The sequence below is a fragment of the Sprattus sprattus genome, assembly GCF_963457725.1.
Source record: "Sprattus sprattus genome assembly, chromosome: 11".
NCBI classification, from domain to species: Eukaryota; Metazoa; Chordata; class Actinopteri; order Clupeiformes; family Clupeidae; genus Sprattus; species Sprattus sprattus.
In genome coordinates this window covers 14,293,635-14,306,891 of record NC_137909.1, presented here as the reverse complement: position 1 = coordinate 14,306,891, position 13,257 = coordinate 14,293,635, and the positions used below count along the sequence as shown (strand labels likewise).

At 41.5% G+C, this 13,257-nt stretch overlaps 1 protein-coding gene across 1 annotated transcript in view; it reads left to right on the top strand.

Moving 5' to 3' along the window:
- map1b (microtubule-associated protein 1B) overlaps nt 1-13,257 on the top strand; it is a gene marked incomplete at both ends in the record, with an annotated part of 32,793 nt that overhangs the window by 13,229 nt on the left and 6,307 nt on the right. The window contains 2 exons of the mRNA XM_080847307.1: nt 11,975-12,057; nt 13,021-13,161. Coding sequence (XP_080703433.1) covers nt 11,975-12,057; nt 13,021-13,161 — 224 coding nt within the window. The remainder of the gene's footprint in view (nt 1-11,974; nt 12,058-13,020; nt 13,162-13,257) is intronic.

Below are 13,257 nucleotides of genomic sequence, written 5' to 3'. Positions count from 1 at the left end.
TGGCACATTTGTGTGTCTGAAAGAGTAACTTGGGTCAGTACTTTATGTGTGGATAAGGAGAGTGTGATTTTTTGTGTGTGTGTGTCTGTCTTTGCCTGCACCATGTCCCCTGTGTGTGTGTGTGTGTGTGTGTGTGTGTGTGTGTGTGTGTGTGTGTGTGTGTGTGTGTGTGTGTGTGTGTGTGTGTGTGTGTGTGTGTGTGTGTGTGTGTGTGTGTGTGTGTGTGTGTGTGTGACTGATGCAAGGAATCGCCCACAGGGAGTTCAGTACGTGTTAATGTCAAAGGCTCTGGGTTCAGCTGGGGAGATGGAGACTGAAAGAGGTAAACCTCACAAATAGCACAGACACAGCAGTCAGAGGAAAACACACACACACACACACACACACACACACACACACACACACACACATTGCTGCTGCCTTTGATAAATTGTCCTTTGAGATTAATTCAAAAAGCAGTTCAACATGTGTATCAGTTACAGCAATGGTTCTGGTCTGGCATTCGAGCTAGATAACAATCCTCTGAAATGTAGCAGAGTTTACTTTGGGGATTGAGCAGAAATAGAGCCCAGTCGTGCTGATTGTGTTCTGACACACTGCAACAGTTCTGCTCTGGTGCACGGTACTGGGTCTGACCTGTCACAGTACTGTCCTAGTGTTCTGTGCTGGTTCTGTGCTAGTTTGCTATCACAGAACTCTTCTTCCAGGGTGGTTATGTGTTGGTCTGCTATCACAGAAGTCTTCTTCCAGGGTGGTTATGTGTTGGTCTGCTATCACAGAAGTCTTCTTCCAGGGTGGTTATGTGTTGGTTTGCTATCACAGAAGACTTGTTTTGGTGTGCTAGGTAGGGGTGTAAATCACACCCATCATGGCGATTCGATTCAATATCGATTTCCTGACCCAACGATTCGATTATTTTCGATACTCATGAATACACCACGATACGATTCGATTCGATTCGATTCGATTAATTTGTTCTTTTTTTTACCTTACAGGCTAGACAATGTTTCAGATTTGAAATAAATCAATGAAAGCTGCTATATCGTTATGCATTTTATTTGAGAAACAACAGCCAATAACAGAAGTAGAAAAGTTGAACTCCACCTAGGCCTATGACAACCTCATTCACTGAAAAATAATAATGCCCCTGTTATAGATTCTGAAAGGCCTTGCATCAAAAAGTACTGTACAAAGTACAAAGTGTTAAGTAACAAAAATAGGCCTATACAACATTCACTATAGAATAACAATACTCAACAAAATCAGTGCAAAAGTGCACTAGCAGCAAACGGTAACAAAAAATAGGCCTGTAGTTAATTCAATTTAAAATGACAATGCTCCACAAAATCAGTGCAATGAGTGCAAATGTGCACTAGTAGCAGCAAATGGTAACAAAAAATATCCCTGTAGGCCTACTTCATTCACTATAAAATAGAAAAACTCATCAAAGTGCACTAGCAACAAAAAGTAAAAAAAAAAAAAAAAAAAAAAATGTTTTTTTTTTTTAAACCGATACTCTTGCGGACGTGTCGATGCATCGTCTCGTCGGCTGTTGGATCGATGCATCGATGCAAAACGATTCTTTTTTACACCCCTAGTGCTAGGGTGGGCCTGTGCTGGTTGGTTTCAATAGCTGTTCTTCTTGTGGTTCTGCACTGTTTCTGTATCATGACAGCCAGGTTCTGGTACACTGTGGTGGTTTTATGCCGGTTCTGTACCAGGGTGGTTTTGTTCTGACGTATCATAGCGATTCTGCGCTGTTACAGTGGCGGTTCTGTTTTGACATTTGACCAGAGCGTAAAGGTCTGAAGTGTGTCAGTATCACTGAACTCGCTGTCCTCTGCTCAACCAATCTGAGTAGTAGAGAGAGACGTTTGACCAAGGACTGGAATGAAAAAACATGGATAGTGTACACTAAGTCAAAAAGTGAGATTTGGTCCGTTCTGAGTGGATCTGGTAGATTTCACTGCACGAAAAGCAAGATTATCGGGCCCGTAAACGCTGTGATACTGCCGCGAATGATATGCATTCCTGGTTGATATCGGACATTCCCCCGAAATTTCCGTCTGCCGCAAATTCACGGAATTTCCCGAATACAGACCAAGAGGGGAGAGGGGGGCGATGTGTTAATTCTCACCTCCCGCTGACAGAGGTGTGAAAGGCTCTTATTAGCATATTGACTGTAGCCTCACACACAATGCAGCCATTGGTTGAGAATGACCATGATTTAAAATGTAACCGTCTTGTGATCAGGGAAAGAGATTCTTCCCTATTGGTCAACTTTCAACTGAAAAAAATCGTAGCCCCTCCCATTAACGGCTATTGCCTCATAAAAACGAAATTAATAATTTATGTTTAATAATATTATAATAATATAGGCTACTAATAATGGTTATCTATGAAATGAATGAATTTCTTATTAACCATTTAAATAATCATAATCATAGTAGGCCTAATAGAAAGGCAGTTGCTTTAGACAAATCGAGCTTTAGTCAGGAATTGAAAACCAAAGCTTTATTTACACAGAAAAACAAAGAAAAGAAAAAACAGCAGCAGCAATAACAGCAACACAGCACTGGGACAAAATATTTTTGCAACGGCTTTAATAGTGGCGGAAATGTCTCTTTGCAGCCTCAGAGTCATACACCGGTGATGGAAGTCTTGGCGACGGTGTGCCGACACGAAGCCTTCTATGGTGCGTCAGCGCATATCTCGGGTCCAGGTCGAGTCTTCCCTGCAGAGCCGCACACAGGTCGGAGCTTCTGAAAACTGGCTGCCGGACGATCCAGCCAGTTTCCCCAGAAAGGTCCAGAGTTACGTCCTCCCATAGGTCCATTTCGTCCCTCGTCAAGACAGTCATCCTCGCCTCCAACAGCTGTAAAGATAAACCAAATTAGTGCCGCTGTGCTGACACAACAATAATGCATATTTCTATACTTCGTCCATCAAATGTGTTTAACGGCTGGGATGTACATTTCCTTTTAAAGGACATCATTTCTGATGCAAAAACGTCACATTTTATTAACACGATTACATAGGACCATGCGCTGCAATTACTGTAGCCTACAGCTGATCTAATCCTTATCAACCTGGCCGCTGCCTGGGCTGCAAGGCTTGGCTGGCTGTACCGGTAATTTCTGTGGACAGTCTCGTAATACGTCTTACAAGCCGCTGGACAATAAATAATTAAGTTAAAAGTTAGAGTTAGGCTAAGATAAAAGTTAAATAACAGATAACATCGTTGTGCTACCTCAGATGCCACAGATAACAACAAACTGAAAACAAAAGTAATATAGCCTATAAGGTCACTTAGCCTACTTAAAATAATTCCAGGGTCCACACCGCTCATGTCCGGACATTGGGACAGGCTGCCACCAAATCCGTTGTGACTGCCGTGTTATGCGGTGAGCTCAATCTGTGAAAAACAAAATGTCAATAGTTTAGTTGAAAGATACACCGACTTTAGCTGAACAGATCCAGTATTTGTCTTTAAATCTCACCCTTGCATTGGGTCATATTGCATGGCGTTATCCTCTCTGTTGTGTAAACGCCTCAGTTTCCTGTAGTAGTAGCCTACAATACACATTTTCAGAGTTAGGCTAAGCAACAGGCATGGACAGTCTGGCACGTTTCACAATGATTTCCCTGAATAATTTACATTGCTTGCGGGCAAAGTCTGAGGCCTTGTATATGTGTAAGAAGAAATCACCTAAAAATAAATAGACTTACGGCGATTTTTGGATTTTGCGCCCTTCGTTTCCTGGGCGGCTCTGGACAGCTGCAGCTGTGATGCGGCGATAGGAGATTCCCGTTGAGAGGGAACTGGAGTGGAGAACTGGAGACGTCTTCGCATTGGCATTCTGGCAGCAGTTCAAATTCCGCGGTTCAGGTTGAAATTGTTGGCGGGAGTGATCTCATTTGTCTCGCGAGACCGTTCGTGCGCCCACGACGCGTGTGTTTGGGCGATTGCTATTAGTCAACAAATAAATCTAAAGTACCTGACACATAAGCTTGGGAAAAATATGGAATTATAATCTTTTTATGGAGGTCTAAATTGCTGAGGACAAAGCTGCATGAAGAATATACAATGTATGATTTTGAGTAGGCTATATTAGTGCAGCTATCTTTAAAACAGACATTGGTATTTATACAGTACATAATCACTTGTGTGTCATCCTTTTCTAAAGTGCCAACTCTCAATTACACTGTAAAAAGTGGTGCTGGGTAAAAGTTAATTGCACTAGATTAAAATGTAAAGATTTACTCAATTCAATGTAGCTTTTGATTAAACAAACTAATATTGTGTTCAGAAAACTGTAACGTGTCTAAGAAAACTGTAACGTTCTGCCAATCTCTCCATTCCATAAGATTATCTTGGATGAGCATGACAGATGTGCTTTACGAACAATGTATCACCAGATGTACCCTAACAACTGTATAATTGAGGTTGACTGTTTTAGCATGACATGCAAAAGGGTATCATATCTCAATGTAAATTACTCCATAGAAGGATCTAGAGCAAAGAGATCACGTATAATAAGTGGTGTGCCAACACTAACAGTTTTGAGGTGCCCATCATTGACCCTCTATCTGAACCAAGACCAGCTGTTATAAAGCAGTTCTTAGTTGTTAATGTCATGACAAAAAGTACTACATGCAAACATGTTCTAGCTAAAGTTTCTAGGCTTAATCCCCATCCTGACAGACATTTTTATGGAAAGCCAGTAGAAGTTTGGAGTTTGCAGGGAGCAGACACCACCCACCCAGCATCGTTCCTCCCTATAGAACACATTGCTGGGAGATGTGTTGTACACACATCCACTGTGCAGTTAAGCAAGACAAGGGAAAGGTTACTGTTGTCATGCCACTCTGCACACTGGCTGAAATGTAGCATATTAAGTGCTAAATCCTGTAGGATGACACAGAGTTCTGTAAACTTTGCTAATGACAATTTGTAAATATTTTCAAAAGATATAAAAATGAGAAACTCTTTTCTTGTGTTCCCTTCCTTTTCTCTGACTGTAATCATACTAATTACCAAGCTGATAAAAGATGGTAAAAGCTGGCCTTATTTGCATTTGTATAGCTCACAGCATTGCCTTTACCAGGGGAGGGCAAGGGGGGAGGGGGGGGGGGGGGGTGGTTGTTTCAATTCAGGTCAATTCAATTAACATAACAAAACCTAGGCCTGGCCAAGGGGGAAGGGGGGGCCTTTCACACCAATGTGGGCTTCTACGGCAATACACAGGGTCGAAAACTGTCGTAAATCCCACATTTCATGCAGTGTTTGCGGCTTACTATTCATGCTCTGGCTGAAAAAGCACTTGGCTGCAATTTTGCCAATTTGACCGACCAACATAAATGTGTGCTGCTTTGAAAGATTGAAACTGATGTGATAGAGGTTTGCAATGTTTTACTGTTGCAATATGTACATAAGTCTGGAGATGGATGAGCTTTCCATTGGCCAGGTTTTAGCCTTTAGTTTCTTACAGCCAACGACATGGATTAAGCGTTCCCATATCTGGTTGCAGATGTTTAAAAGAACTATGTTGATGTCAAAATAACATTTACTGATGTGATTATATAGCAACCCAAGTGTAATAGCCCTTAAGCCAATAATTAGCCGACGGTGATCTGGGCCTCGTTTCCCGATAACGATGTATCTTAACGGCCTACGTGGATTTTCGCGACATCGTACACTAAGTAGCACTTTGTATTTACGTGCGTTTCCCAACCATCAACTTAAAGTCAGGTGCACGAGCGCAACGTGCACAAGTTCTTAAGTAGCTCTTAGGAGCTGTTTACGTCAGGTTAACCTGTTTACGTTAATTGCTGTGAAATTAGCTAGCCTATGCGTGCATCGAACGTGCAATGTGCACTAAATTCGGGGCGGGGATAGTAACGCCATCTCCAGCAGAGAAGCCTATTTAAACTGTGTTCCCATTGTAAGGACATTTATTACGATCTGTCTGAGAGTGGGCTGTCAAAGCTAGCATCTTCAAAGTCATACAGTACAGTAGGCTACATACATTCAATAAAATTAACCTACATTTGAGTCCAACTGCATGACCATTCTTGCCCTACACTTACCCTTACAATAAAGAAGTGATCCTATTTCAACCATAACTTCATTTTAAATAATGTCTTTCTTTATGACATTTAGTTTATAGTTTAGACAGCAACGTTGACATCTACAGTATATTCAACTGCATCCACTACATAATCTCAAACTTTATTTGTTGGTAACTCTCCAAAAAGGCTACCATTAACACATTTCTTAATGAAAAGGAAACATGCATCACAATAATACTTCAGTGTAACCTGTACCTATGTGGAGTGCAAATATGTCTTGCCATTACACTACCCAACAGCCCTACGTCTGCTAACACTACAGAATGCATAATTCCTACGGGCAATGCACTAGTTTTGTATAGCCTAATCTTTATTTTCAAATACTCAATATTCTTTATTTCTATTTTGATGGGAATAGGCAGGTGAAACAATGACATTCTCATGATGTGCTATACACAGAAACATCGTTTGGATTTCTTCTACATAATATACAACCATCTAGCTAGAAGCTACCATATAAGCCAATGGAGTGGTGGCATAAGCGCTAAATGTGCCATCAAACTACTGTTTGAAAGCTTCAGTCAAGACCTAAATACTCTGCATTGGTCGCGTAGCACATTTCCGATCAAACCGAGTCATTATAAACATATAAAAAGTTGTGTAGATAGCTTTATTCATGTAAAATATTCCTCGCTTCAAGTAGCCATGTTTTTTTTTTTTAATTCCCCTTTCTTCCAAACGACGGTCGAACGACGCCCCTGGTGGATTAAATCGCTAAGTGTGAAGTTACTACTGGTCCTGACCACACGTAGAATTCTTCTCAGCGAAAGATACACTTAAGCTAAGTGTGGCGTTGGGAAACCCGTCTGCAACGTAGGAATCCTCTTACGAGCGATTTCAAGTGCTTTTTAGGCTAAGTGCGCGTTCGGGAAACGAGGCCCAGATGGCCAAGTCTGTCAAGGGAAGGTTTCTCTTTCTCTCTTTCTCTCAGTTAAAATAAGTTCATACGGGTATTATTGGCATGACCATAAGAAACCGTATTTCCAAAGCTAACTTGAGAAACAAAACACATACTGCATGTGTAGGACAAGCTTCCGGCAAACTTGACTTAGTCCCTGATCTTTTCAACAGCTAGAAATACCCCTGGCCTAAAGCAAGTTCACTTTGAATTTGAAATCAAATACAGGCTGTTAGGCTTTTTAAAAAAACATTAATCAGTTGCATGTCTCCATAAGTGCAATTTATTGTAAAATGTATGTCGATTTGTAAATGCAATGTAATCCTACAAGTAACATGTTTAAAATGAGATTGGTTTTGTGTCTTTGCCTTTTACCTATGCCAACAGTTCAGCTGTTATTTGCACTTTGCACAATGATTATTGCTACAGTCTGTGTGTGCAGTGGCATATTTATTATGTTTGCAGAAAATAGAGAAAACACACATGCACCAACAGATGGACATAATAAAGCTAACTTTGAATTTGATCATTGATTTAATTTCCTGCCAAACAAGCTAAACTAAACACAGCCTAATTAGGACAGCTGTGGTCTAGAAATTGAGTACTTCAGTGTAGAAACAGGTTTTTCGTGGTAGCCTCGGGGACAGGAAGGTGTGTGTGTGTAAATAGAACATCCACTGTTCTGCTGCTCCTGATCATTAGCACCATCAGCAGGAAAGGCAAGCTCCACCCTTGATGGTAAACACTTAGACTAACATTACACACAAATGTCATTTTTGGGTATCAATTTGGTTATCATGAGATTTTATTTTCAGTTGTCAAAAGAGGTGGGGACAAAATTGGTGATGGCAAAAAGTGGTGGGGACATGTGGAGAAGATAAAGCAGGGGAAGAAAAAAGAGAGTTTTCTGCTGTCAGGCTTGGAAGAGTTGTTAGGATTCTAGTCACGTACTGCTGATTCTAGGCTTTTTTCCTTCGCCTTTTTTTGTGGAGAACAGCATGTGTTTGATTTCTTCAAAGGCTTACATGGGAAATCCTCATTTGAAGAGCCAGCTGTGAAAATGGCTGCTCAGATGAGGTCATCACTAAAGAACAAGTGATGTCATAATAAAAAGACACTGAAAAGACAGTTGAGGTCATCATTTGTGGACTGCTGTGTTTGTGTTTGCGTCAGCATAATGGGCATGTGGTCTGCCTCCGTTATGCAGCATGGGCAGAGCTGCCAGGATGATGTCGGCAGAAATATGAAAAACATAAAAGTAAAGACATCAGAATAACAGCTGAAAGAGGAAAGGAGCAGAGAGGTGGAGTGGGAGCTTTGAGATAAAGGAAAAGACATGAAAGGAAAGAGGGGGGGAGGCTGTCAAACATCTTTCTGGAGCCCAGAGGAGAGGCAGCTGGCTGCAGGTGGTATTCTGGCCATGAGAGAGAGAGAGATGGAGGGAGATAAGACAAAAAGGACCTATGGGAAGGGGAGAGGGAGAGCAACAGTGATTGAGAGAAAGAGAAAGTGGTGGGAGAGGGAAAAAGGAGACATGAGAGGTAGAATGAGGATGATCAAGGGAAAGGGTAGAAAAGAAGAAGCACACAAGTAGCAGGTTAAAGAGAGGACAGCATCAGAGGGGTGAGTTGCTCTCTTTCTCTTTTTCTTCTCTCTCTGCTGCAGTCTTTATGCTGGGGGGGGGGGGGGGGGGGGTGTGTGTGAACATCCACAGAAACCAATCGATCTCTGCAGCGCAGCACACCTCAGCAAAGCTCAGTGCAGCTCCTCAGAGGGTTTCCCCAGAGGACCACCGCCCTTCCCCTCCTGTTATGCAAGCCTGGAGGTGTGCAGGACATCAAAGACAATAAAAAAAACAACAAAGACCAAAATACTACAGTCTCAGTGACAAGGATGATTCATCTTAACAGTTCATACAGAGAGTTAAAAGAAACAAGATGAGGGCGAAAGACTTTTACATTTTTCTGTGTGTTCCACCAGCGGCCTCTTAGGCAGCAGATTTAAAATGCCTCTGTGTCCATCTCGGCCCAGGGTCACAAACAAAGGCCCAAGGCAGATCAGCTCACTGAGCTCTGGCCTCTCATCTTCTCACAGAGAGGCACTCAGGCAATGAAGCCATTTTAGCTGAGGCACAAATTGAGCTCATGGCCAAGTCTGAGGGCACGTCCCTGTGGAAGCAGAGGTTAATGGAAGATTCCGTTATGGAATTATGAAGTGCGGTCGTTAGGATACGAAAATCAGGGCGGTGGGATAGGGGTGTGGTGGGAGCAGACAGGGTTCAGATTTGTTTATCAAAATGTTGAGATCTTGTTAATGCAACTGTTAAAGACTTCATATTAACCTTAATGGTCAGAAGGTTTTCCCTCTCTGCTTTAACCACTGCATGTATAAGGTGACGGTCAGACTGTAGTCATTTTTAGGAGGCTGATGAATAATAGAAGGAAGCTCTTGTTTTTCCAGGAATCCTGCTGAGCTACCTTGGTATTTTAAGTCTCTAAGTGCTATAAGGGGAAAGAAAGCTCATGTAATTTCCACAACCTTCGAATGTCCAGAGTGACAAGGCAGTTTTTTGTGTACAGATTCATATAGTAAAACACACACAGCAGAATACAGGGTCTATAGTTCTGGTGTAAATAAGGGTATCATATCTGATCTCTGTCAGATGCAGATGTCACATCTATTCAGAGCTGCATTCGGACAAGTCGAAACTCCTTTAAAATATTGTTTTTATTTCATAACTATTCAAAAGCACTAAACCGAGGAGCTACATTTGGAAGTTTTTCAGCCTATCATCTCTTTCACATTTCGAAAGTATACGTTTACGATTTAATAACAATTAGATAGAGGGGATAGTGGGACACAGTTGTGCAGGAGAGAGAGAGAGAGGAAGGAAGATGATGAAGACTAAATTCAGGTGATTAATGATGACACAGCATGGCTGAAATAACACTATAATTAACCTCTCAGTCATACACCTGGCTTAAAGGAAGGCAGACACACACACACACACGCACACGCACACGCACACGCACACGCACACGCACACGCACACGCACACGCACACACACACACACACACACACACACGTAAGACAATTAATGAAATGTCCTCTGGCTCTGCCTGAAAAAAATACTGCTGTAGTCAAACATCAACCGTCACATCCCTTGGTCCTGCTTCAGACTTGCCATCGTAATATAAATCATTGTTTTACAATGAAAGGATGAAAAAAGACCCTAGGGTCTGTGGATGGAAATAAGCCTCCGGCTTAATCTTTTACCAAGCACTTCTTCATAATGTCCTTTTTCCATGCTCCCTGATAGATACAACTACTAACTGAACTAAACTAATGTTGAGTAGTGATGGTGAATGAATACCTCTGAGGTGCTCATTATCCAGTTGAGGTGACAGTGATCAAGATGAGAGTTTGGCGGAGTGGATTAATATTTATTAGAGTATCACGTCTGCTGACAAGAGCACCGCTTATTATGACAGCCTGATAAATTATCAGTCATCCATCTCTCGCGTAATGAAAGAAAGCAGGGAATTCCATCCGCTGCTGGAAACAAATTTGAAAATGATCTTATTTTTTCTGTCTGTAATAAACAGTATAACACTGATACAGGTTTTTTTCTCATTTGATGATTTGATATGGCTTGTGTTGGTGTCACTGATATCCAGCAAGGTATTTGTTTTCTTGATCAAACAGTATTTGGACAATAGGCATGCTTGTGATTTGACTTTGATGGTTTAACATGTCTTGTGTAATATGATAGAACACAAACACAGTTAAAAGGTGTAGTGACTGTCATTAAAGTAGAACGGCTTCTATTTGACTAATTCTGTTATTCATATAGATAGGTGATGCATGGTCTATAGAGTTTCTGATTTTTAATTGGACATGTAGTAACAGAAAAAATAGAGAACCGCTGCCAGGTATGTGTGTGTCAGATGGTCAACCAAGCAAAACCGGCTTCACACAAAAAAACACACACACACACTCACAGCTGTTCACTCAGGGTTCTTGCAGACATAACCACAATAAACTTCAGAGAGTGGTTTCCATGTGTCAAATAAAATCAGCCAAGGGATGGTTATGAGCCAGGCTCACAAAGTGATGAGATAGGTAGGTAGTCAGGCAGACACAGACAAACACACATACCGATCCATCTGGGCAATCAGTGATCAATATATCTGTATGTATGTAACGGAAGCCAGCAGGTACACCTCACTCCCCAACACCTTAAAAGAGAACATTATGAGCCTCTCAGCGGCAAAATCAAGCGGTTAACTTCAACCCGGTTTCTTGCCCTGTAAGAGTACACTGCATTGTCATTTTGCGGTTGCCAGTTATAGCATTCCAACTCAATACTGGACTGATCATCTTAATCATTTTTGTCCTAGTAAAATTTGGACCCAAAAAGATGGGAAAATAGGACCCGAGCTGAAAAATAATTGAGTTCTCCTTGAAGAGACATGCTAGTGAGAGCCTCCTTGCAAGCACACCCGCCTCACACACCCAAGGTTCTGAGTTTGGGTCCGGTGCAGGACTGTGCTTGGTTACGCAGATTACAGTGGTGCCGTGAGCTTGATCACCTCAACCTCACTCCCAGAGTCAACCTCACTCCCACACACCTTAACAGATGTGTTAGCAACAGATGCTAAGACCAATGGGTTTCAGCCTCCTTTCTAGCACTCCCTCCTCCCATGCCCAAGGTTGCAAGTCCGGTGCAGGACTGTGCTTCTCTCCACGATTCAGGTTACATATGAATAATTTTGTTCAATCAATTTTGGCTTGCTGTTCTGGTCTGTTGGTGTATATATCTTTTTTCTGTTCTCAGTCTTTGTACTTTAACAGGAAATGATGGGCGGGACTGGATAGCGCTAGTCTCTTTTAGTGTAGTAGACAAGCGAATGGAATGGTAATGATGGCTTCTTTGTTTTCAGGACAAAAGATTCTGCACCACAAGAGCAACGTGCTGGAGACAGTGGTCCTAATCAACCCTTCAGATGAAGCTGTCAGCACTGAGGTGTGTGTGTGTGTGTGTGTGTGTGTGTTTATGGTCTTTGAGATGTTCTACCTATTAACTTATGTACTTAAAAATATAAAATGTATGATTTAAAATAGCCTACACACCATTCTTCTCACCTGTGTACACATAAATCAAGTGTAAACACAATTCAAATGAATGTATTGCATTGAGTGTGATATAGGTACACATGAATAGTGAGCTAGTTAGCAACCTAGCCAACTAGTAGGCTTTCCAGTCGCTTGTCTTTATATTAGAACTGCCATTTTTTTAAGGTTAGCGCAGGATTAAATATTTTACGTACCAACAACGATAACCCCTTACAAGGCCCTCCAAGCTTTTCTTTTTAGCAAATTAAGCGAACCAATGATGCCATAGCCCTGCAATTTTCAAAACCGACAACACCAAACAATCTGATTGGCTGCTGCGAGGGAAATTCCTCCTAATTTGCATAGGATTGAAGGTTTTTTTTTTCTCTCGCTTAGCCTAATTTACTCGTCTCTGCACAATTGCCTGCCTCCAACAGAAATTAATAGAATACAGAACTTCACTTTGCTTCCTTGGCTGGCAACTATCAGAACCGTATGTCATTTATAGGCACTGGTTTATAGGTTTGCTTGTGGACACATTTAAACCTTTCAAATTTCAGAGAAAACCCCACGTGCAGATTATACATACAGCTTGTGTTTGTCTTTTTTTGACTTAAAATAAATAAAATAAAATATATTAAAAAGAAAATGTGACAGCATGCTTTTCAGTAAAATTAATTGGCTTTAATTACACATTTTTTGTTGCTGCAAACATATCCTTCCAACTCCTCTCTCTGTCTTGCTTTCGCCCTCTCGCTCACACATACAGTACACATGCACATCAATGATCATGCATGAGTATGGATGCAACAAAATTAATGACTTTGAGTGAGAGCTAATGTCATATGGCTTGTGCATGGTATTTTGTGTTCAGGCGCGGCTCATGATCTCGGACACGGCGCGACACAAGCTACTGGTCCTAGCTGGACATTGTGTGGAAAGGACAGGTGAACTCATCCTGCAGTCCGGCTCCTTCTCCTTCTTCAACTTCATTGACATCTTTACCGATCAAGAGGTACCTGACCACACTTCAGTGAATCATCTATATCTATGTAGCCTTCTTTATCTGTCTTTATTTCATTATTCTGAATTTTTGTGTTTTCATAATTTA